Source organism: Bombina bombina, chromosome 8, assembly GCF_027579735.1.
Source record: "Bombina bombina isolate aBomBom1 chromosome 8, aBomBom1.pri, whole genome shotgun sequence".
In the NCBI taxonomy this organism is placed as follows: Eukaryota; Metazoa; Chordata; class Amphibia; order Anura; family Bombinatoridae; genus Bombina; species Bombina bombina.
This window is the reverse complement of record NC_069506.1, coordinates 98,046,435-98,071,781: the sequence shown is the minus strand read 5'-3', so window position 1 is coordinate 98,071,781 and position 25,347 is coordinate 98,046,435. Positions and strand designations below refer to the sequence as shown.

At 39.0% G+C, this 25,347-nt stretch overlaps 1 protein-coding gene across 3 annotated transcripts in view; it reads left to right on the top strand.

The window, feature by feature from the left end:
* C8H1orf159 (chromosome 8 C1orf159 homolog) overlaps nucleotides 1-25,347 on the top strand; it is a 189,810-nt gene that overhangs the window by 94,761 nt on the left and 69,702 nt on the right. For all 3 annotated transcript variants that reach the window (XM_053690471.1, XM_053690468.1, XM_053690470.1), the window contains exon 5: nucleotides 10,769-10,876. In XM_053690471.1, the coding sequence (XP_053546446.1) occupies nucleotides 10,769-10,876 (108 nt within the window). The remainder of the gene's footprint in view (nucleotides 1-10,768; nucleotides 10,877-25,347) is intronic.

Below are 25,347 nucleotides of genomic sequence, written 5' to 3'. Positions count from 1 at the left end.
TGACCAATTCCAGCCATGATCAGTTATCAGTTTTTGAGAGTAATGTCTCGCTTGAAGATAAGCAAAGAAATTTCTTTGCGGGAGATTAAATTCATGCCTAAGGGAATCAAATGTTTTAACACATTGTCTTTCCAAGTCTATTATTTGTATTACATTAACAAGACCCTCATGCTTCCATTTTGAAAAGAGTACTGAATTTAGACCTGCTGGGAATTGAGGATTCCCCAGAAATGGAAGATATCTTGAGACTCGGTATTCTATAACTAGCCTGTTACACATCTTTTTCCATGCCAAAATTGGATTATATATAGATCTCAATTTCTTTAGTGCAAGAGGTATAAAACCAACATTAGCGTGAATAAGTGCAACAAGAGAAACGGGATTTGTTATATTTTTTTCAAGATTGTTATTAGTAATGTAATCTTTTGAAAATATCCAATCTGTTACTATGCGGGCCAGAGAAACATAATTATAGGCCTTAAGATCAGGTAAAGCTAGACCCCCATATTTAATGGGGAGATAGAGCTTCTGCAGGGAAATTCTAGACCTCTTGTTTTGCCATATAAATGACCGCAAGGCTGAGTCAAAGGATGTCAGGTCTTTTTTTCTAAGAATTACAGGAGTATTTTGAAGAATGTAGAGTATTTTTGGAAGTAAAATCATCTTGTAAGCAGCTATTCGTCCCGAAAGGGACAGCGGTAAATTATGCCAGTTTTTAAAAGTATCTTTAATTTTATTTATAATTGGTATAATATTTAGGGTGTACCATTTATCAGGGTTCGAAGATATCATAATTCCTAGATATCTAAATGAATCCTGGACTATGGAAAAAGGTATATTTATGCATGATTCCTTAGTCTGTTTAATCCAGAGAAATTCTGATTTTGTGACATTCACCTTGTATCCGGAAAAAGATCCGAATTGTTGTAAAATTAGAAGAAGTCTGGGTATATTTGTTTTGGTGTTAGTCATATATATCAGAATGTCATCTGCATAAAGTGCAATTTTTGATTCATGACTGCCTATTTTAATTCCCTCTAATTGCTGTCTTATTGATATGGCAAGCGGTTCGATAGCAATATCAAAAAGGAGGGGGGACAGGGGGCAGCCTTGCCGAGTCCCTCGCCGCAGGAGAATATCCTGTGAGAGAGACCCGTTAACTATCATCCTTGTAGATGCTTTACGGCACAGATTTGTGACAAACTTAAGAAAATTCCCTTTCAGCCCAAATTGCTCTAGTGAAGATAGAAGGTGGTCATGCTGAACCGAGTCAAAAGCCTTCTCGGCATCTATGGCTAGAATTGCCTGATCCATGTTAGACCCTTCCCCTAGTGACTCTGAGCCATCATTTGTTCTAAGATAATCAATAATAAGCATGAGTTCTCTGATTTTAGCGGACAAATTCCTATTCTTTATAAACCCAGCTTGATCAGAGTTAATAATAAGAGGTAGAACTAATTGCAGCCGTTGGGCTAAAATAGAAGTTAAAAGTTTGTAATCTGAATTCATGAGAGCAATAGGTCTATAAGATTCCTTTAATACTGGGTCTTTCCCTTTTTTTAGAAGCAACGTCGTGTAGGATGCTGAAAAATTTGCCGTAGGCTCATTGCCCTGCACGTATATATAATTAAATAGAGCAGTTACATAGGGTGTTATACTTTGTGAAGTTATTTTGTAAAATTCGTTAGGGAGTGCATCTGGACCAGGAGATTTATTAGAGGGTAGATTTTTAATTGTGTTGGCCACTTCTAAGTTAGTTATAGGAGAATACAGCTGTTCTAGTGCATCCGAAGGTATTAAGGGATGCGAAATCTTTTTCCAAAAATCATCTCTTTGTGTGATATTCGGAGGTTCAGCGTTATATAAATCAGTATAATAGTTAAAAAAGGTTCCGATAAGGTCTTCAGAAGACCTAACTTTTTGACCATTAACATTTAATGCGTCTATCATCTGAGAGCCCTTTTCCTGTTTAAGAAGTTTTGCCAGCAGTTTACCTGATTTATTCCCATGCCTATGTAATTTTGCAGAAAATCTGATATCCTTTTGTGTTGATTTAAACAACAGCAATGAGTCCCTTTCTCCTAATGCTGCGATATACTTAGCCCAGTTTAGCTGTGTGCTTTCAATTAAATAAGAATTATACGCATTTGTCACTGCACGTAAAAGCTCATTCTCCCTTTTTTTAAGTTTTTTGCTTCGTGTGATGGTGTATGCCAGAATTTCTCCCCTTAAGACCGCTTTTGCGGTTTCCCAAAATAAGTCAGGGCGATTCAGAGCTTCCGAGTTAAATGTTATGTATTCCCTGAATTTTATTTCCAACCAATTTTTGAACTTAACATCTGATGCCAGATATGTAGGAAAAAAAAATCGATTATTCCTTAAATGGGAGGAGTCTATTTGAAACTCAAGGGAAATAGGAGCATGATCTGAAATGACTATAGGTGAAATTTGAGCAAAAACTTTCCGTTTACATAAACGTTCATCCAGTAAAAGTAAGTCTATTCGTGAAAGCGATTTATGCGCTTTTGACATACATGTGTAATCACGTGTATCGGGGTGTTGTAATCTCCAAATGTCATGGATTTTGAGATTACTGAACATTCTTAAAAACAATTTTGCCTCTAATTTGTCCCTTTTGGTCTTTTGAGTGGCTGAATTTTGCCGCATTCTATCTAGGGGATATTGTGGGGCCATATTGAAGTCACCACCCATTATTAAGAAACCCTCTGCACATTCCATAAGCCTGGCTTGTAATCTTTCCCAAAATAACAAATTAAAAATATTCGGAGCATATACATTACATATGGTGTAAAGGGTATTGGCAATTTTAACCTTTAGTATAAAATATCTCCCTTCCTGGTCTGATTCAGTGCCTATCGTTTCATATTTGAGTTTCTTTCCCATCAGAATGGCCACCCCACCCTTACGTTTCACACTAGGTGAAGAAAAAAAAACTTCTTTTACCCAGGAAGATTTTAATTTGAGAACTTCTTCGGCTCTCAAATGCGTCTCTTGTAACAATGCAATAGACGTATTCTCTTTCTTCAAATATGATATTATCGTTTTTCTTTTAATGGGGGATGTAAGGCCGCCAATGTTCCAAGATAAAATTTTAAATCCGGTTGCCGTACTAATTATTTACACGTAGTGGAGGAAGAGGGAAAAGAAACACAAAACAAAAAAAAAAAAAAAAAAAAAAAAAAAAAAAAACCATAGAAGAAAGAGAAGAAAAGAAAAAAGCATAGTAAGAGGTGAGAGTTTTGCCACACAAACTCTCAACCAACCCAGACTGCAGGGGTTCAACCATCATTAAAACGAGATAAGGGAATAAAGGGAATTTAATGCATAGAGAGGAAAAAACAAAAAAAAACATAGGCATCTTTAGTTGAAACCTATATCAGCATATCTCTACCTATTTTTCTGACTGGTATTTGCATAAAATTTACCTGCTGCTGTAGCTGTGTCAAAAAAATGAATATCATCATCGCATACCACTCTAAGCCTTGCTGGATGTAAAATAGTAGCCCTCAACCCATGCTGTATGAACTTTGTACACCATGGGGCTAATTCCCTTCTTTTCATTGCAGTATCTACTGCATAATCCTGAAATATAAAAATTTGTGTGCCCCCCCATAAAAACAGGTTGATGCTTTCGATAAAGTTGGAGGAAAGTTAGTTTATCCTGATAATTCAGGAATTTAACTATGATGGGTCTTGGTTTGGTTTTATTCAAAGCTACCGGGCCCAATCTATGGGCACGCTCTATAATTATATTTGGATAGTTTTCAGGAAACTGTAAAATTTGTGGTAATGTATTTGTAAAAAATTTAGTCAGGTTCTCAAACTGTTTTTCTTCTGGGATACCTATTATTCTTAGGTTATTCATTCTAGCACGATTTTCTAAATCCTCAACTTTATTTTGCAATTTAAGAATATTTGATGTAGCTAACTCAAGCTTACTATTCTGAGTGGTAGTAAAGTCCTCTAGATCAGAAACTCTCTGTTCTACTTCAGAGAGTCTATTAGCAAATTGTTTAATTTCTGATGCGAGAAGTGCAATGTCTTGTTTTATCTCATTTTTTAAAGCATCTAGTTTAGGTGCAAGAGCTTCTGAAATGTTGCTAACTAAAGTTTGCATGTCATTGTGATCCTGTGTGATTAGTGTGTTACGCGGGGGTGTCTGTACCTCTGCAATGGCCTCATTAGAGATTTTGGTTTTTTTGTCCCTCTGTCTTGCTGCCATGACTGGAGGTGAAGATTTGTTGTGTGCGTGAAGAAATTTATCCATAAACTATAGTGAGAGTGAAAAAAAGAAAAAAGGAAAATATTGTGAATGCAGCAAGGGAAGGAGTGCATGAAGTGAAGGAAAAGTGAGAAGGAGGACAAAAGAAAAAGGAAGGGGGGGAGGGGAGAAGAATCTCCTGGTGAAAAGGGGAAGAAAAAACAAAGTGAGTTTATTAATTTATTGATAGGCAGTCATGGAGTGAAGCAGAAAGGGACCTTTATCAATGTAAACTATGGCCTTGTGCTGCTTTTAATATAGGAGGTTTCAGTAAAGACTTATTTTGTATGTTTTTCTTTTCTTTTTTTTTTTTCCCCACTTATCAATTAAGCAGCTTAATTGAAGATTTATTCAACAGGTGCCCTGAGCACTAACAGTTCCACATTCTAACTCAGAACATTATTCATGTCAGTTTTTACATTTCCTTATATTGACAAAACTTTACTGAAGTAGTTATAATATATCTAGACAAACTTCTCCAGAGAAAGGTAATTCCAAACTGGATTAGCTACCTTAAATTACAATTCAGCCCTTACATATTTTGTATTTGTTTAGGCAGTTTATACAAGGAGCTGAGGGGCTATATTCTCCAGACCTTGGTCATTAAGCACCTGTGATTTTATTTGTTTGGTATCTATAATATTGGTGCTGAGAGACTTGCTTTTACCATAAGTAAATCATTAAAGAAACCAGTTAATAATATTTTGCACTAACACATGATACTTTACATATTACTATCATGCGCACAGAAACATTTATAAGAAAATAAGAAGAGAAAAAAAAAAAAAAAAAAAAAAAATACACAGCAAGGAAAACAAAAAAACAAAAAAAACAAACCAGTGTCCAGCAATCTTTACACTTAAGGATATGCAGTTCAGTTTGCTTGCATTTTGTCCCAATATAACAGCTTTTTATTCGCCTCCTTGATGAGACAAAATAGGAAAAAAGCAGCAGCCAGGCAAAAATTCCCAGATATCTAATGTGTCACTGTGTTAAATTTTAATTGTAGCAAGTTCACATTTGCTGGCACAACAGAAACTGCAGCTAGTGTTTCAGTTAGTTTGTTGCAAAACGACTCATATACTTTACCGTCCTTAGCTGCAGCTGTGACCTGTGAGAGACCTCCTGGGAGACAAGCCCCCCTCACGCAGCACCGGTGGGAGGGGGGACACGTGCTCAACAATGCCCTGTTATTCTGCAATTTTTGCGACTTTCGCCAAGGCGGAGAAGCAGGAAAAGGCAACAGACCAGAGCCGGACAGATTACCCCGCAGCAATTTCTGACCCGGGTCCCTCACGCAGCACCGGTGGGAGGGAACTCCAGGACGAGGAAAACAACACTCCCAGATCTGCGCTACTTCTCGTATCTCCGCGGTACCAGGATGGGGCACACAACCTGCGGCAGGAACCAGGAGAAGGCTGAACCAACTGGGGAACAACGAGCAGGTCCCTGCTCCAGGGCAGGACCGCTCACAGGAAACAGCGCCGGTCCCTCTTCCGCCTCTCAGCCCAGCGTCAAGCAGGTTTGATGAATCTTTTCCCGGTAATATGTCCGCTAAGCCTAGCGATAGGGAAAGAGTCTCCGTCCTCCGTTAAGCCCCACACTCAGTATACCAGGACAGTGAGCAGTGAAAGCGTCTTATAGGGAAGTCTCTGGGAAAGGTGTATACACAGCGTGTATACTGGTTGCAGTTTGAGATTTGGGTGCTTTCCCTCTTGTCTTTTTGCTCTGCGAGTAATGTTATAAAGGTATAAAAAATGGTGACCCTGTAGTTGCTGCTATGCAGCTTAGTGCATTGGTAAGGCACTTTTGAATTCCGTTAGCGATGGTAAGAGCTATGCAGGCTACCCTGAGTCTAAGGGTTGAAGCGCTGTATCTCGCCAAACAAGCTTGCAGTGGAGCAAGGAATCAGAGCAGGTGTAACACCTGACCATACACCTGGGCTCCTCCTCCGGAAGTCTGGAGCATAACATTTTTAAACAACTTTCCAATTTACTGCTATTATAAATTTGGCTTCATTCTCTTGATATCCTTTATTGAAGGAGCAGCAATGCACTACTGAGAGCTAACTGAATATATCTGTAAGCCGATGGCATCAGGCATATATGATCAGCCTACCTAGGTTTTCTTTAAAAAAAAAAGTATCATGAGAAAAAAGCAAATTAGGTCATAGAAGTAAATTGGAAATTTGTTTAAAATTTGTATTCTGAATCATGAAGAAAATTTTTTTTTTAGATTTTCATGTCCGTTTAATGCTCCTTAAAGTGTTTGTGAAACGCTAGGATTTACCAGTGGAACGAAGAAAGAACACTTTCAGTCATGAAGTCTAAAATACTTCATGCTAAAAGTTCCTTTATTTTTTCTGAAGCGTTTGCCGCAACCAGTGTTCTCCACAGAAAATGTTGCCAGTCGGACGGCATTATCAAGTGGCTGGGTGGGGGCAGTGTAATACTTTGCAAATTTGTAACATTTTCTGCTATCCAAGGCACAACCTAATTGCATAATGAAACATAAATGTATTTATCTGTGCCATAAATGCTGAAAAACTTTAAAGTGAATGTCAATTTTGATGCTAAAGTGCCCGGTTTTTAAAAATTCTATTAAAAACAGGGGCACTTTAATTCACCAAAATTTACATTTCACTCCTGTTGTGAAAAAAAAACTTACCTTTTAATCTTCATAGCAGCTCCAGCTTCCTCCGGTCGTCGCAAGCCATTTCTGACGTCAGAAATGATGGCTAGGTCATCCTCCAATCACAGCTTCCCCCCCTGGGGGAATCAATGTGATTCAACGCCGTGATTGGAGGAAGCCAGATTCCTCATTTTAGACCCAGGAAGAGGCTTTGCGACTGGTCGAGGAAGCTGGAGCGGCTGTCAAGTTTAAAAGGTAATTTATTTTTATTTTTTCTCAACAAGAGTGAAATGTAAATTTTGATGAATTAAAGTGCCCCTGTTTTTAATCGAATTTTTAAAAACCGGGCACTTTAGCATCAAAATTTACATTCACTTTAATAGTAGATCATTTTAGCTTAAAGTGAATGTAAAGTCACCTCTAGTGCTTAACACAATATTGTGAAGCAATTCAATTAAGGGGGACTTTAATTCATCAATGTTCCCAATTTTATTATTAAATCTTAAATTTTAACTTTTTATCTCAGTTTTCGGGCTGCGCTTCCTCCACCCGCCATACTGTCCCTCCTTAGTGCAATGATTGACAGCTAATCTTGCTAATCCGCTTTTTACCCCCGTGGCGTTCAACCCCTTTTCAGAAACGTCATGGGCCTCTTTAGTGCATGCGTTATTATTTTTATCCACCTTCAGATGCAATGCGCGTTCACGGGACGCGCAATTCAACAATCTATGCAATCTAATTGGTCAGTGGGAACACACCTTCTAAATAAACTGACCAATTGGCTATCAAAGTTGACAAGCATAATGATTCATCTACGGCAGACAAGTACCAATGTAAGATTGTTTTGCATTACAGGATAGAAATGGTGGTTATTTTTGTCTTTAATTTATCACTTATCTTTTGCTAAGCAGACATTTAAATTGCAAAAAGTGGCAAATGGGGCTTTTAATTTAAATATAATCCTTATATTGAAATGAGGCGTAATAGCCCAGTGTTTGAGTGAGAATGCCATTGTCTCACAGTGGGTCCTGATGGCAACATATGACATTTGTTTTCCTGTCTTGTGTTCTCCATGTGGCTAAAGGGCATCCAATTTCATTTCACAGCCAGGAGCAAGCAGAAAACACAGGAGCAAGCAGAAATGCACGTAAGGGGTTATAATCTTTGGTTGCTCCGTAAACACTATAGCGGAGATGCTGCTGCTCTCGACGATATAATAGTACTCAATGAATGTAGTAATTCATTCATTGAATACTATTTGTTATTTACAATATTGCGGGGTTTGACGCCTGCGCAGTTCCACGATCGTGAACGCGCTTTACAAGGAGAACAGGAAGTTGGTTTGGGGAGGAGTCGGCAGGGAAAAGGTAGAGATTTTAAAATAAATATATTTTAATAATGAAGGATATAATATTACAAAAAAAATAGCGACTACATTAAGCTAGTGTCAAGAAATGGATTGCAGTCGTCAGTAAGTGTAAAATTGACATTCACTTTAATATTGAATTAAATTTTATCCGAGTGAACAGTAAAACCAGCTTGGTGGGGAGAAAACGTATGTCCTTTTAATTAGCAAGCGAGGTGGAAGGAGTGTCTGCGCTTCATGTTTTCCCAGCCCCTTTTAGTGAGTGTCCCAACCTAACCTCATCAACCATGCTAAACTGGGAGCTTCTAAGTAAGTTTTTAAATGGTTTTATACTGGATATTTAGATCAGTATTTGTGCATATTCTTATGTATAGTAGTGTATATTACATGTAGTTATATGACAATTGGTGTATACTGTCCCTTTAAGCTTTTATAGAAGAGAATGGATTTTGTTAATAACAATCTTGAGTATAGCAGGGAGGTTGGAGACTGCTGTTCTAGTGCAAAGTTTTCTATAAAAGCCATATATAATGATTTACTTAATAAATGTTAAATATCAATGCTAAGCTCCTTTTTATATAATGTGCAAAACTCTTTATTCTGGATCTTTCCAGGATCAATTTCAGGTCCTGTTCAGGTAAAAGTTAAATGTATGCAGTACTTAAAAATTTCATGTGGGTCCTGATATGGCCTGGTGCTGTTTACAAAAAAAAATTATTAGCTAGTGCCCAAGGCACAACACTGTTTCATCAGACTCTCTTCTTGTTATAGCTGGTAGGGGCATAGTAGATTCTTAACCCCTTAAGGACCAGCAACGTACCCTGCATGCTGCTGGTCTTTCTATGGGGATTGTGCTATTAATAGCGCAGTGACAAGCAGCGAGGGTGTAATAGCGACGGGACCCGCGTTATAAACAAGCAATCCCTTAACAACCGGTGACGTACATGATATGTTGCGGTCATTAAAAATATGTCCTTTGGTGAAGGTTTGGCATATCCTTTAACCACATTAAAGGGGGCTATTAAAAAAGAAATTCAGCTGCTGGTTGTTTTGGTTTAATACAGTGATATATATACTGGACGATATGGGTGGAAAAAAAAATCGATTTTATTAAAAATGACTATAACACCTTCATTTTTCAATAAAACTTTTATTTAACACTACAGAATCTTACTGTACATGTTTCTCAATGTCCAATACACTCTTGGAGCATAAAAATACAAACCACAAAAGTAGTTTTTTTTTAAAAAGTCAGTAAGGCACTATAAAGTATTTGTACAATACTCACTTTATTGCTCACAACCACCACCACAACACTCCCAGATGACTCCCACACACTCTTCAATTTCTTCCAAAATGGCCGTTTCGCAGGCATTCTCAGGTCCGCACACTGGTCCGCCTCTCATCCTTCTTTCTTCGCCTCCGTTTTCAGGACAATCTGAGGATTTTTTTTAAAAAAATTGCGTACTCTCGCGGTTAATCACGGTTTAAAACCGCATCCGCGATTAATCATGCAGTGTGTCTTTAGACTGGGCTATTGTTCCATTTTTATCCTTGTTATTGACTTACATTACAGAATAATATTGTCATCCTTTGTAATGATGTAAGTCCATAAAATCAAGGAACTATTGGCTTGCAAGGGCTGTCACATGCATAGCATCATAGTTTTTAAAGCATCACTCTACAATGTAATAATTGACAAACAATAAAAAGACAATGCAATTGCACTTTTAAATTTGAAATGAGCAGTAGACTAATTTCGGGAAAATTTCAATTTAACCTCCCCCTGTATCATGTGACAGCCATTAGCTAATCACAAAATGCATACACGTATATTCTGTGCACTTTGCAAATGCTCAGGAGCCTCAGAAAATGTGTATATAAAAATAATGTTTTGATAATGTAAGTATAATCTAAAATGTTTTGTTTTTTTCTTAAATTGGGTTATACAAGAACTATAGTACACTCCTGATTCTTGCAGTACTTAATTTATAGTCTAACAGTACAATCTTATATAAAGCCTAATTTTGATTTATGTTTTATATCTTGACACATTTAAACTGATTGATTCATATATGAATGATTCGTATATAAATTAAACATTTAATATATCATGGCATGATTAATGCAACAAAAATCCTCATCGGTACGTCTTCATCAAGACTAATCTTTATAGACTTTCACATACAAGACCAAGACAGTAAAACATTTATATTATTGGATCTTGTTCTACATTTTTACTTTTTCTGAATCTGGATATCATTTTTTAAGCCCCAACTCTAACTACAGAATCCACCATTACTATTTTTTTCATAAGTTTTTCAGTCTCTCATTTTACCTTGATGAAGCTCATGCACACCTTTATTCTTTTATGTCTGTTGCCAGATTTTTGTTGCTTGTTTTTTGTTTGTTTGGGGGTTTTTTTTGGGGGGGGGGGGGTTCGCCTATAAAAATCATAATCTTTTCCTCATACTGCTTTCTTACTCTAGGATGTTTCCGGCTCTGGGCAGAAGATGGAAGCAGCACTTGCATTAAATGCAAAAATGGAACAAGTTTGAGTTCAATAGTCACACACAATATGACTGAGTGCAGAAACTGTAAGTCTTATATCTGTAGTTTAAAAGATCAAGCTTCTCATGTATTTGATTAGATGTAATGGTAATTCTAGAAATTATACACAAAGTATTACTTGTCTTCCTTGTTGCAAGTGGATGATGCATTTTGTATATATTTGTTTCTAGACCCAAGAATTTGCTTATTTTCTTTGTTTTTATTGATATTTAGCATTTGTTGGTAATTTATATAAAGTGTGTAACTTATCCATACCCCATATCTTGACATAATACATTTTATTATTGAAAGCATTGTAAACCAAAACATTTAGCAGAATACAATTTAGTAGGTGCAGATCTATATATGTGTGTGTGTTCCAACAAAATAATAGCACTCACCAGGACTTTTTTGAATTTGGTGTGTTTATCCACCACATCTGTGTAACGCTTCAGGGTGTTACCCCATTCTTCAGACACAAAAAAACAAATTTTATGCTTACCTGATAAATTTATTTATTTTTTGACGCGATGAGTCCACGAATCATCTTAATTACTAATGGGATATTCACCTCCTGGTCAGCAGGAGGCGGCAAAGAGCACCACAGCAGAGCTGTTAAATATCACCTCCCTTCACTCCCAACCCAGTCATTCGACCAAAGTAAAGGAGAGAAAGGAAGTAACAAGGTGCAGAGGTGTCTGAAGTTTATAATAACCAACAACTTGTCTCATAAAACAGGGCGGGCCGTGGACTCGTGTCAAAAAAGAAATACATTTATCAGGTAAGTATAAATTTTGTTTTCTTTTTAATGACACAATGAGTCCACGGATCATCTAAATTACTAATGGGAACCAATACCCAAGCTAGAGTACACAGATGATACGGGAGGGACAAGACAGGGAACCTAAACGGAAGGCACCACTGCTTGAAGAACCTTTCTCCCAAAAGCGGCCTCAGCCGAGGCAAAAGTGTGAGAATTTTGAAAAAGTGTGAAGAGAGGACCAAGTTGCAGCCTTGCAAATCTGTTCTACTGAAGCTTCATTCTTGAATGCCCATGAGGAAGCAACAGCCCTTGTGGAATGAGCCGTAACTCTCTCAGGAGGCTGCTGTCCAGCAGTCTCATATGCAAAATGTATGATACTCTTCAGCCAAAAAGAAAGAGAAGTAGCCGTAGCTTTCTGACCCTTATGTTTTCCAGAGAAAACCACAAACAGGGCAGAAGACTGGCGAAAATACTTAGTCACCTGCAGATAAAATTTTAAGGCACGAACCACGTCCAAATTATGCAGAAGCCTTTCCTTCTGAGAAGGATTAGGACACAAGGAAGGAACAACAATCGCTTGATTAATGTTCCGATCCGAAACAACTTTAGGAAGAAACCCCAATTCAGTACGTAAAACTACCTTATCTGAATGAAAAATAAGGTAAGGGGACTCATACTGCAACGCCAAGTGCTCTGACACTCTGCGAGCAGAAGAAATAGCAACAAGAAATAAAACTTTCCAAGATAACTTAATATCTAAGGAATGCATAGGCTCAAACGGAGCCCCTTGAAGAACCTTAAAGGGACACTAAACCCAATTTTTTTCTTTCATGATTCAGAGCATGAGATTTTAAGCACCTTTCTAATTCACTCCTATTATCAATTTTTCTTTGTTCTCATGCTATCTTGATTATAAAAAGCAGTACTATAAGCTTTAGAGCCAGACCATTTTTTGTTCAGCACCTGGGTAGAACTTGCTGATTTGTGGCTAAATGTAGCAAACCAATCAGCAAGCGCTACCAAGGTGTTGAACTGAAAATGGGCCGGCTCCTAACCTTTCATTACTGCTGGTCTCAATAACCGATTCAGAAAAGCCCCACTTGGATAAAATTAAGCGTTCAACCTCCAAGCAGTCAGCTTTAGAGAAACTAGATTTGAGTGAAGGAAGGGCCCTTGAATTAGGTCCTTTCTCAACAGAAGTCTCCAAGTTTGCAGAGACGACATTTCCACCAGATCTGCATACCAAATCCTGCGAGGCAAAGCCGGTGTGATGAAGATCACAGAAGCCCTCTCCTGTTTGATTCGCGCAATAACCCGAGGAAGAAGCAGAAACGGCGGAAATAAGTGTGCTAGACTGAAGGTCCAAGGAACCGCCAGAGCATCTATGATTTCCGCCTGGGGGTCCCTGGACCTCGATCCGTATCTCGGGAGCTTGGCATTCTGTTGAGATGCCATTAGATCTAATTCCGGCTAATCAGACTGTAGAACACTTCCTGATGGAGTTCTCACTCCCCCGGGTAAAAGGTCTGCCTGCTCAGGAAGTCTGCCTCAGCTCCAGAATGTTGATAGGAAGAGCAGACTCTGACTGAGTCCAAACTCCCTGAGCCTTTAGGGAGCCCCAGACTGCTCCCCACCCTAGAAGGCTGGCGTCTGTTGTCACAATCACAGATGGTCTGCGAAAGCAGGTTCCCTGGGAGAGATGATTCTGAGACAACCACCATTGAAGTGAATTCCTTGTCTCCTGGAAGTGTTTGTCTCGAAAGGCAAACCTTAGGAACTTGTGATGATCCCTGTGAATGGTAACATGTAGGTACTCGTCCTTTAAATCCACTGTTGTCATAAATTGACCCTCTTGTATCAAAGGAAGAATGGAACGAATAGTTTCCATCTTGAAGGACGGTACCTTGAGAAATTTGTTTAGACTCTTGAGATCTAAAATTGGTCTGAAGGTTCCCTCTTTTTTTGGGGACCACGAACAGATCGGAATAAAATCCCAGACCCTGCTCTTGTATTGGAACAGGAACTATCATTCCCAGGACAGAAAGGTCCCTTAAACAGCGTAAGAACGCCTCTTTTTGTCTGGTCTACAGACAATCTTGAAAGCAGAAACCTCCCTCTGGGAGGAAAACTTTTGAACTCTAGTTTGTATCCCTGGGTCACTATGTCTATTGCCCAGGGATCCTGAACATCTTGAACCCAAGCCTGAGAGAAGAAGGAAAGTCTGCCCCCTACGTGATCCGGCCCCGGATCGGGGGCCGACCCTTCATGCTGATTTTGGTTCGTTGGTGGGCTTCTTGGATTGTTTACCCTTATTCCAAGACTGATTGGGTCTCCAGGAAGGTTTAGGGGCAGAAGAGGAAGAATTTCCCTTGAAATTTCAAAGGAACTAAAATTGCTCTGTCTTCCCTTTTGCTTGTTTCTCCTGTCCTGAGGAAGAAGGTGACCCTTACCCCCTGTAATGTCAGAAATTATTTCTGCCAATCCAGGTCCAAACAAGGTCTTCCCCTTGTAAGGAATCGCTAAGAGCTTAGACTTGGAAGAGATATCTGCCGACCAAGGCTTTAACCATAAGACTCTGTGAGCTATAATAGAGAAACCTGAAATCTTTGCTCCCAGTTTGATAACTTGAAGGGAAGCATCTGTAATAAAGAAATTAGCCAATAAAGGGCCTTAATCCTATCCTGGATTTCATCCAGAGGGGTCTCTGTCCTAATAGCATCAAACCAATATGCTGCCGCGCTAGTAACGGTAGTAATGCACACCTCTGGCTGCCATTGTAAGCCCTGGTGTACATACATCTTTTTGAGTAACACCTCCAATTTCTTGTCCATAGGATCTTTAAAGACACAACTATCCTCTATGGGTATAGTAGTTCTCTTAACCAAAGTGGAAACCGTTCCGTGGAACACCATGATTGAATTTGTTAGTTGTATCTCACATTCCCTGTTTTTAATTGCTTTCTACTACCAATAAAGACTTTTCTACTTTTAAAACAAGAGTCACTGTGCGTTTCCTGAGGAGGAGTTGCGATAGACTTACCTGTTTTCCTGTTTGTATGCTGCTTGGCGTTCTAATGAAGACGCTGTCTTACGACACCCTCACTTTGGAGCAGGCTGAATGACGTGTGCACTCGCTGAAGACACGCTGCCGGAGAAGACATGGAGGTGGTGAGCACTAGGGATCTGATGTGTTTGCTGTGTTTTGTTTGTTGATCCGTTGCTGCCCTCACTCACGTAAGGCTGATATAGCTATACGGCTTATATAAGCGTAATATTGTGCGGTGCTGAAGATTCAGATTGCCTGTTGTGCCGAGATTTTACTTTTGGACTCTGTTGTTTTATGGATTTTGGCAGTAGCAATATTATACACAATTGCTATCATGTCTGAGGTTGCTAACAGCTTTGTCTTACGGGACTTGGAAGCTACTCTACACACATATGAGGAAGGGGTCGATGATAATACTAACACTTTAGATGACCTCTTTTTTCATATAGATGAGTTAAGACGCAAGGACATTAAACTTGATCTTGATATAAAAACTTTTCTACTTTACAAAAAACAAGCAAGGATACCTAGAGGATTAAGGATCAGAAAATTCCCTTCTTTTGTTGTAACAGACTCTGATTTTATTAACAAATGGAATCATGTGTTGGATGTTTGCTCTTTTGCCCTCATAGATCTTTTGGTGGAATATAAAAAACAACTCAAGCTAGATCTTGTTCCACAGATTAAATTGGTGCAGCAGGATTTACTCCATTTCCAATCAGATATCAATTTTGTTCCTTATGATAATAGGTTTGAAGCTAATATGGCCAAATTCACCAAAGAATTGTGGGAATTTAAAAAACAAAAGCTATCTAGGGACAAAAGGGATTATGACTCTGACAAAGTATATAGGTGGAACAGCTCTAGACAGGGGCCTAGACATCATAGTCGTAAGTTTCAGAAAGCTAATCAAAGCAAAGATACTGCTAAACAAAGCAAAAAAGTACATTTTGCGGAAACAGACTATGATGTAGAAACCTCTGATCCAGACTCTGGCGATGATGTTGTATTGCCTAGTATCAGTTCAGTGCTGGACAATCCTATTAATCATACTAGTGAGTCAAAAAACGAATTGCGCCAGGGGACCAAACAAAAAAGAAAAAAACACGAAGGGGCAGGAGGGGTGGCAACAAATGTAAACACACAAGGCAGGTATCAAACAGACCAGAAAATACCTTTAAAAAATGTTGTAAACCTATCTAAGGTCCCTCTAACACATACTGACATAGAGGTTCTTAGTTTAGGCCTAGGTTTTTCACCTACATCTCATTTCAACCTTTTTGGTACCATACACAATGTTAACCTATTTGTACGCAAACTTACCCTCAAAAAACACTTTTCAGGTAACAGCGATGGTACTGAACAGATTGCTGGTGCTAGTAATGAACAACATATGAATAAAGATGCACTTATGTTTGATGAACAGTGTCTAATTTTGGACATGACTACAATCCTTAATGAGGATATTATGCAGTCTGAGGTTGTTGCTAGGCCGCCTTCAGTTTCTGGCATGAAAAAAAGTGATTTCTACCCTGTACATAGCAGGAGTAAAAATATAGAAGTTTTTCAGAGTACAGTGGAGAAAAAAACTTGTCACTTTATCTGAGGAGATACACTCCCAAAAAAACAGAATGAAGGATCGTTTTAGACACAACCTCACACCTGCACAACGAGAATCCCTTATTGCTTTGGGTAAGAACACTGCCCTAGTCATTAAAGAGTCTGATAAGGGGGGTAATGTAGTGGTGATGGATAGGGAGTATCTATAAAAAAAACGTACCTTTAATCCCACCACTGCTTACATGCCCCTAGTTGAAGACATCTTGACTTTAGGCTCACATAAGGGTGTTATACCGTTCTCTCTTCTAAACTCATTGTTAACCAAAAAACCATTAACTCCGGTTTTTTATTTTCTTCCAAAGCTCCACAAGGATGCCCAAAATCCCCTGGTCGTCCCATCATCTCGGGGGTCGATTCCCTTTTGGAGCCTTTGTCTGAACTGATTGACTCTTTTCTCCAGCCCATAGTGGTGAGCCTTATGAGTTATATTAGGGATGCTACCCAGGTCTTAAGAACAGTACAGGACATCACATGGGAAGACACATACAGATTTGTGACCATAGATGTTGTTTCTCTTTACACCTCCATTCCACACCAGCAGGGGCTCGAGGCGATGTCCTTTATATTTTGGATAATTACTCCAATTATTCGGTGGAGGTTAAACAGTTCCTTATTTTGGCCATCAAATTTTTATTAACTCATCATTTTTTTCTGTTCGAGGGGTGTTGCTACCTCCAGAGGCGTGGAACGGCAATGGGGGCCAAGTTTGCCCCCTCCTATGCCAATCTCTATATGGGATGGTGGGAGCTGTTCCACGTCTATGGAGGTGGCAACCCTCACAAGAACAACATCATATATTTTGGACGCTACATCGATGACCTGTTGCTGGTGTGGAATGGAGACGGTACCAGTGTGGAGGATTTCATTAAATACATCAATACTAATGAGGTCAATCTTAAATTTACCTTCGAACAACATCCATTACACACTAAATTTTTGGATATTGAGCTTTCTGCTCAGACATCTACAAAGACTGTAGATACTAATTTATATCGTAAACCCACTAGTGGAAATACCATCCTCAATTTTCAATCTTGCCATCCTAAACACGTTCTAAAAGCTATACCCAAAAGTCAGTATATCAGAACACGCAGAATCTGTTCTAATGATACCATGTTTAATGAGCAAATTGATATCTTGGAGGAGAGGCTTCTGGAACGTGGGTATCCACCTAATTTGTTAAAATCCACAAGAGAACAAATCAGCAAAATTCCATGCAGTCAGCTATTAACATATAAGAAACTTGATAAAACCTCATCTACTAAGGAAGGTTGTAGGGATAAATTAATTTTTAGCACCCCTTATAGCTTGGAGTTCAACAAAATTTGTAACCTAATTAGGGAGAGTTTACCTATCCTTGCTACTGACCCTTCTTTGGAAAGGGTGGCTAAGAGCGGCTGCAAATTTGTAGCTAGAAAAGCCATTAATATTGGCAACATAGTAGCTCCTTCACAATTGCCAATACAGAGAACATGTACCTGGTTACCTCAGAAAATGGGCTTTTTTAGATGCAAATCAAGAATATGCAAAACTTGCAACTATGTGGTGGAGGGTGATTATTTTCATTCCTCAGTTTCAAACAAATCATATCGGATCAGGCACAAATTAAACTGCAAATCTACTTTTGTAGTTTACCTTTTGACCTGCAGGGGGTGCCAGATCCAATACGTTGGAAAAACCCAGAGAATGCTTAGGGACAGAGCACTTGAACACATCAGGGATATTGATAACCCTGATGTCTTCACGCCTGTCGCTAAGCATTTCAAAAATATGCATGCTGCTGATTCATCCCTAGTATCATTTCAAGCTATTGACTATATCCCAAAACACTCCAGGGGGGGAGACAGGGAATATAAACTGAGCTATAAGGAGGCTCAGTGGATATTCACTCTCAATACTAGACACCCCCTAGGTATAAATATGGTGTCAACTTATTTATCTGATGTTTATCTATATGATAGGTCCTTGTTTTTCCAAGTCTTTGAAAAGAAGAGAGAAAAAATATATTTTTATTGTTCTGTTGACAAATTATAATTTTTTATGCAACTAAAATCATATAATATATTTATATTTAATGTTAGCTAATTTATTTTTCCTCTCACATGTTTAATGATTGTGTATACTATTTGGCAATCCTTAGTACAGGCAGGGTTACGTTCACATATGTTTGTAATTCTTGGTGATTGATTGTCCTTAAAAGGTGTATCCAGTGCTTGCAATCAACAGCAGTCAACAAGTGTGGAGGCCCCACACGAAACATGTTTGCCGTGTCTTGCAATACTGGAACACCATGATTGAATTTGTGAGTTGTATCTCACATTCCCTGTTTTTAATTGCTTTCTACTACCAATAAAGACTTTTCTACTTTTTTAAAACAAGAGTCACTGTGCGTTTCCTGAGGAGGAGGAGTTGCGATAGACTTACCTGTTTTCCTGTTTGTATGCTGCTTGGCGTTCTAACGAAGACGCTGTCTTACGACACCCTCACTTTGGAGCAGGCTGAATGACGTGTGCACTCGCTGAAGACACGCTGCCGGAGAAGACGTGGAGGTGGTGAGCGCTAGGGATCTGATGTGTTTGCTGAAACCGTTCCTTCCACCTTGGGGACTGTTTGCCAAGCCTCCTTAACAGAGTCGGCTATGGGGAACATTTTCTTAAATATGGGAGATGGAGAAAAGGGGATACCCGGTCTCTCCCACTCCTTAGTAATTATCTCAGAATCTCGGTCTGGGACCGGAAACAACTCTATTGAGGAAGGTACCTCAAAGTATTTGTTTAGTTTACTGGACTTCTTGGGAATAATAGCGACTGTGGAATCGCTGTCATCTAATGTAGCTAAAGCCTCCTTAAGTAGTAGACGGAGGTGCTCTAGCTTGAACCTGAAAGAAACCACTTCAGTATCGGCAATAGGAATTACACTGTCAGAATCTGAAATTTCACCTTCAGATGCTACTACAGTATCCCCCTCCTCAGGCTTCTGGGAGGATACATCCGCAATAGGAATAACTGCGTCAGAAACCTCGCTTACTGAATGTCTGGAAGTACTCTTACGCTTTCCTTGTAGCCTAGGAAAGGCAGACAATGCATCCGAAACTGCAGAAGACATGAGAGAAGCGATGTCTTTTAAAGTAATCCCAACTGGAGTCACAGATGAAACGTAGGGCACTGCATGTGAGGACTGTAACACTTGTGACGCTTGAGGAGAAAGATGCGGCATATATTGTGTATTGTCATTAGAATCCTGACCAGCATCCTCCTTAGAAAAAAATTGGGTCAGGAAAATTTTTATCCCTGTAACTAATAGTCCTCTCAATACAAGAGGAACAAAAAGGGATTGGTGATTCCACATTGGCATCAAAACATAAGGTGCAGGTGACATTTTGCACGGCCTCTTGGTCCATTCTTATAATTTTTTTATGAAATTTAGACTTGAACAAAAAACCGTTACTGTCACTTTAAATTTCAAACGTAACTTTTTTACTATGCGCTGCAGAATGCAGTTAAACGCTAATTAAACATACATTTCAAACACATCTACACCTCAGCAGACTGCTGAGGTGCCTACCTTCCTCCAACACCTGGAAAAACGTCCCTCTTAGTAAGGAGCTGATCCGTAGAGAGCAGGAAACGATGTGAGCAAAGCCACTTCTAGAAACGCTTGTTTAACAAAAGAACAAGCGTGTCTAGTCGGCCTGACCGTTGTCACCTCCGTAGCAGTGATAGAAATGGCACGCAATACTGAAAAGTGCGTCAGACTTAGCCCCGCCCCTCATGGGCGTCTCTCTTAACAATCTCCCGGTCGGTATTATTGTAAAACCGCCGGGAGCAGTGGAACCGCCAAAAACAGTCTGTATCACTCAGCAGTCTAAGCCCCAGTGCCTGCTATACTGTCTGACCACGGATCCCCCTTCCTTAGAAAGGATAGTGTCCCATAACATAAATAAAGCCTTAGAGCCTTTTCCTTTAAGTAAAATAGTGCCCACTTTTTCAAATTAAATAAAGTAAGCACTTACCTGAATAATGCCCGACAGCAAGGCATCTCACCCGGTTTGAGAGGTCCTCTCCCTCACATAGGCCTGTGGAATAAAAGAGACATAGTATTTCCCCTCAGGTCTTTACAATTAGGGCAGCATAAACCTTATGAGAGGCACAGTGAGAATTATGTCCCACCAACTCTCATTGCTCTAAAGCCACCACTGCCCTACTGAAGCGACTGATGTGGACTACGGCTACACCCTAGGACAAAGCAGCACAATTTGCACCACCTTAAAAATAATAAACCCTTGATTAAAAAATCTTTTTCTAACACCTCACTTTACCACTTCCCATCACTAACGTAGGCAAAAAGAATGACTGGGTTGGGAGTGAAGGGAGGTGATATTTGACAGCTCTGCTGTGGTGCTCTTTGCCGTCTCCTGCTGACCAGGAGGTGAATATCCCATTAGTAATTAAGATGATCCGTGGACTCATCGTGTCATTAAAAAGAAAAAGCTTCTTCAAATTCAAAAAAGTCTTGGTGAGTGCCTTTTCTTCGTTGAATATACATTGCTTAAAAGGACATAATACTCATATGCTAAATCATTTGAAACTGATGCAGTATAACTGTAAAAGCTGACAGGAAAATATCCCCTGAGCATCTCTATGTAAAAAAGGAAGATATTTTACCTCACAATCTCCTCAGCTCAGCAGAGTAAGTTCTGTGTGAAAAGTTATACTTCAGCTGCTGCTCAGCTGCAGGTAAAAATAAAAAAATAAATGAAGAAATGAACAGCAGCCAATCAGCATCAGCAGTGCTGAGGTCATGAACTCTTACTGTGATCTCATGAGATTTGATTTAACTCTCATGAGATTTCATAGTAAGCTTCCTTTACCTGATTGGTGAAATAATATGAGAGTTCACAATGCTCATCCTTTCAGCTGTCCCAGGACAGACATACTAATATGCTGCTTAGAAATCCTTTACAATGGGAGGTGGCTACTGAGGAACTTTTGAGGTAAAATATCTTTCTTTTTTACATAGAGATGTTCAGGAGATATTTTCTAGTCAGCTTTTTACAGCTATGCTGCATCACTTTCAAGTGTTTCAACATTTGGGTATTATGGCCCTTTAAGTTGCACCCCAGGCAGCTCTCAGCCTTGTGCCGTGAGTGCTAGCCAATACTGACTATATTATAATAAAAAAATATATGAAGCGAACAACGAGACTCCTTTAATTGTAGTAGAATTTAATAAAACAGATAATATATGAAAGACAATGTAAACAAGCCCCCCTCTGTAGGAGCTAATCACTGGATATAACCTCAAATATGAGAGGTATTTATAGCATGTAATGTGAGCGGGGCACCCACGGAACAAATTGTTGCTGTAATCCTGCTTCTGAGAGGCCTGCCGTCTTAGAATTCCAGAGCCGAACAACCCCTGGCTTAAAGGGTCATGAAACCCAAATTTTTTCTTTCATGATTTAGGTAAAGCATACAATTTTAAACCACTTTCCAATTTACTTTTATTATTTGATTTGCTTCCGTCTTTTGTTATCCTTTGTGGCTGCATATATATTCCTAGTGTCATTGGCTCACCCATATGTTCAGTTAGAAACCAGTAGCGCATTGCTGCTGCTTCAACAAATAATACCAAGAGAAGTAAACTGAAAAGTTGTTTAAAAATTTGTATGTTCTAACTAAATACTGAAAGAAAAATTTTGGGTTTCATGTCCCGTTAACTTCAACTTTTAAAGGGATAGCCCTAAAACATGCTCATATTTCTCACACTCCGCTTCATCAGAGGCTTTACATAAAAAAAAAAAAAAAAAAAAATAGAACTGAAAAAAACTCAGGATCTAGAATTTTACGCCTGACTCCTAACTTTTTGGGCTCCATATACAGTATCTACATACAAATACCACTGTCTTGCTCCTCCTAAATTTTAATCAGCTTTGTCGATATATTGCAATGTCAGCAAACAATCCGTATCAAACTAAGGGTATAACTAATACCAGTAGAAACTAGAAAAGCCATCATTTAAACTTTAGATAATTGTATATTAAAGAGAATATAGAAAGAATAGGGATGGGCATTCAGAGGTTTCTGATACTTCCGAATGCGGAAGAAAACACCCTTTGTGCTGTTCATTTATTTTCAGAGCCAAATGTATTGTGAAACGGCAAAACACTAAAATCTGGGCAAATCCAGATTTTAGTGCGTTGTTTCACACAAAATACCCATCTCTCGAAGAGAGGAGTGGGGTTGGGGTCAGACCATCAGAAACTGGACAGGACCTGATTCTGTATGCTTGGAACCTACAGGTTAAAAAAAAAAAAAGGCACACAAAACAAAAATAATGTTAAAGGGACAGTCTACACCAGAATTTTTATTGTTTTAAAAGATAGATAATCCCTTTATTACCCATTTCCCAGTTTTGCATAACTAACACAGTTATAATAATATACTTTTAACCTCTGTGATTATCTTGTATCTAAGCCTCTGCAAACTGCCCCTTTTTTCAGTTCTTTTGACAGACTTGCAGTCTAGCCAATCAGTGCCTGCTCCCAGATAACTTCTCGTGCACGAGAACAGTGTTATCTATAGGAAATACGTGAACTATCACCCTCTAGTGGTGAAAAACTGTTAAAATGCAATCTGAAAGAGGTGAGCTTCAAGGTCTAAGAAATTAGCATATGAACCTCCTAGGTTAAGCTTTCAACTAAGAATACCAAGAGAACAAAGCAAAATTGGTGATAAAAGTAAATTGGAAAATTGTTTAAAATTACATGCTCTATCTGAATCATAAAAGTTTATTTTGGCCTAGACTGTCCCTTTAATAGATTAGTATAATGAAAAAGGCCCGGCTTATTTTTTTGTATTTTCAAATGCACAAATCCGCTCCCTACTATATACAAATTAACTGTAATCAAAATTCATGAAAGTTTAATTTTGACTTTCCTATCCCTTTTAATATGTATCCTCAAACAATCCTTCTCACTAGAGTTACAACATACTACTTCACAAGATGTGTGTGTGGAAAACACTTTGTATCCTTTTTCAGTTTAAATCGGTGTCGTTATACAGGCGTACTGAAATGTTTACAGCACCAATGAACACCACATATGATAACTGTAACAGTTGATAAAGGTTATTATATAGGGGTGTGCTTGGTTATTATGGAAGAGTGTGCGTTTGTATACTTTGGTAGAATCTGAATGTGGAAGAAGGCGGGCGCTTATGCTGTTTGGCTCTTTTTGGAGCGGAATTTATTCTTGTGAAAGTGCAACACACTAAGATCTGTGCAAATCCAGCTAAAATTCCCCTGCTGAATAGTACTTCAGGCGGTCACCATTTTTAGAGACTCCCTTCTTTTAAATGGGTGGTTCATGTCCTAAGTTGTGCAGGGACCAATATACGGCTCTAAAAAAACCTGTCCATGCACCAGGAACCGTGAGTAAATGCCTTTTGGTGCTTGATAATTTCACCTAAGATTTATTACCCTATAACTTTTTATGATGATTGATTCAGTAGTTTTGGGTGTACTTTCTCCAACATAGGTGTGTCCGGTCCACGGCGTCATCCTTACTTGTGGGATATTCTCCTCCCCAACAGGAAATGGCAAAGAGCCCAGCAAAGCTGGTCACATGATCCCTCCTAGGCTCCGCCTACCCCAGTCATTCTCTTTGCCGTTGTACAGGCAACATCTCCACGGAGATGGCTTAGAGTTTTTTAGTGTTTAACTGTAGTTTTTATTATTCAATCAAGAGTTTGTTATTTTGAAATAGTGCTGGTATGTACTATTTACTCAGAAACAGAAAAGAGATGAAGATTTCTGTTTGTATGAGGAAAATGATTTTAGCAACCGTAACTAAAATCCATGGCTGTTCCACACAGGACTGTTGAGAGCAATTAACTTCAGTTGGGGGAACAGTATGCAGTCTCTTGCTGCTTGAGGTATGACACATTCTAACAAGACGATGTAATGCTGGAAGCTGTCATTTTCCCTATGGGATCCGGTAAGCCATGTTTATTACGATCGTAAATAAGGGCTTCACAAGGGCTTATTAAGACTGTAGACTTTTCTGGGCTAAATCGATTCATTATTAACACATATTTAGCCTTGAGGAATCATTTTATCTGGGTATTTTGATATAAGAATATCGGCAGGCACTGTATTAGACACCTTATTCCTTAGGGGCTTTCCCAAAGCATAAGCAGAGCCTCATTTTCGTGCCGGTGTGGCGCACTTGTTTTTGAGAGGCATGGCATGCAGTCGCATGTGTGAGGAGCTCTGATACTTAGAAAAGACTTTCTGAAGGCGTCATTTGGTATCGTATTCCCCTTTGGGCTTGGTTGGGTCTCAGCAAAGCAGATACCAGGGACTGTAAAGGGGTTAAAGTTTAAAACGGCTCCGGTTCCGTTATTTTAAGGGTTAAAGCTTCCAAATTTGGTGTGCAATACTTTTAAGGCTTTAAGACACTGTGGTGAAAATTTGGTGAATTTTGCACAATTCCTTCATGTTTTTTCGCAATTGCAGTAATAAAGTGTGTTCAGTTTAAAATTTAAAGTGACAGTAACGGTTTTATTTTAAAACGTTTTTTGTACTTTGTTATCAAGTTTATGCCTGTTTAACATGTCTGAACTACCAGATAGACTGTGTTCTGAATGTGGGGAAGCCAGAATTCCTATTCATTTAAATAAATGTGGTTTATGTGATAATGACAATGATGCTCAAGATGATTCCTCAAGTGAGGGGAGTAAGCATGGTACTGCATCATTCCCTCCTTCGTCTACACGAGTCTTGCCCACTCAGGAGGCCCCTAGTACATCTAGCGCGCCAATACTCCTTACTATGCAACAATTAACGGCTGTAATGGATAATTCTGTCAAAAACATTTTAGCCCAAATGAACACTTGTCAGCGTAAGCGCGGCTGCTCTGTTTTAGATACTGAAGAGCATGGCAACGCTGATACTAATATCTCTGTAGGGCCCCTAACCCAGTCTGATGGGGCCAGGGAGGTTTTGTCTGAGGGAGAAATTACTGATTCAGGGAACATTTCTCAACAGGCTGAACCTGATGTGATTGCATTTAAATTTAAGTTGGAACATC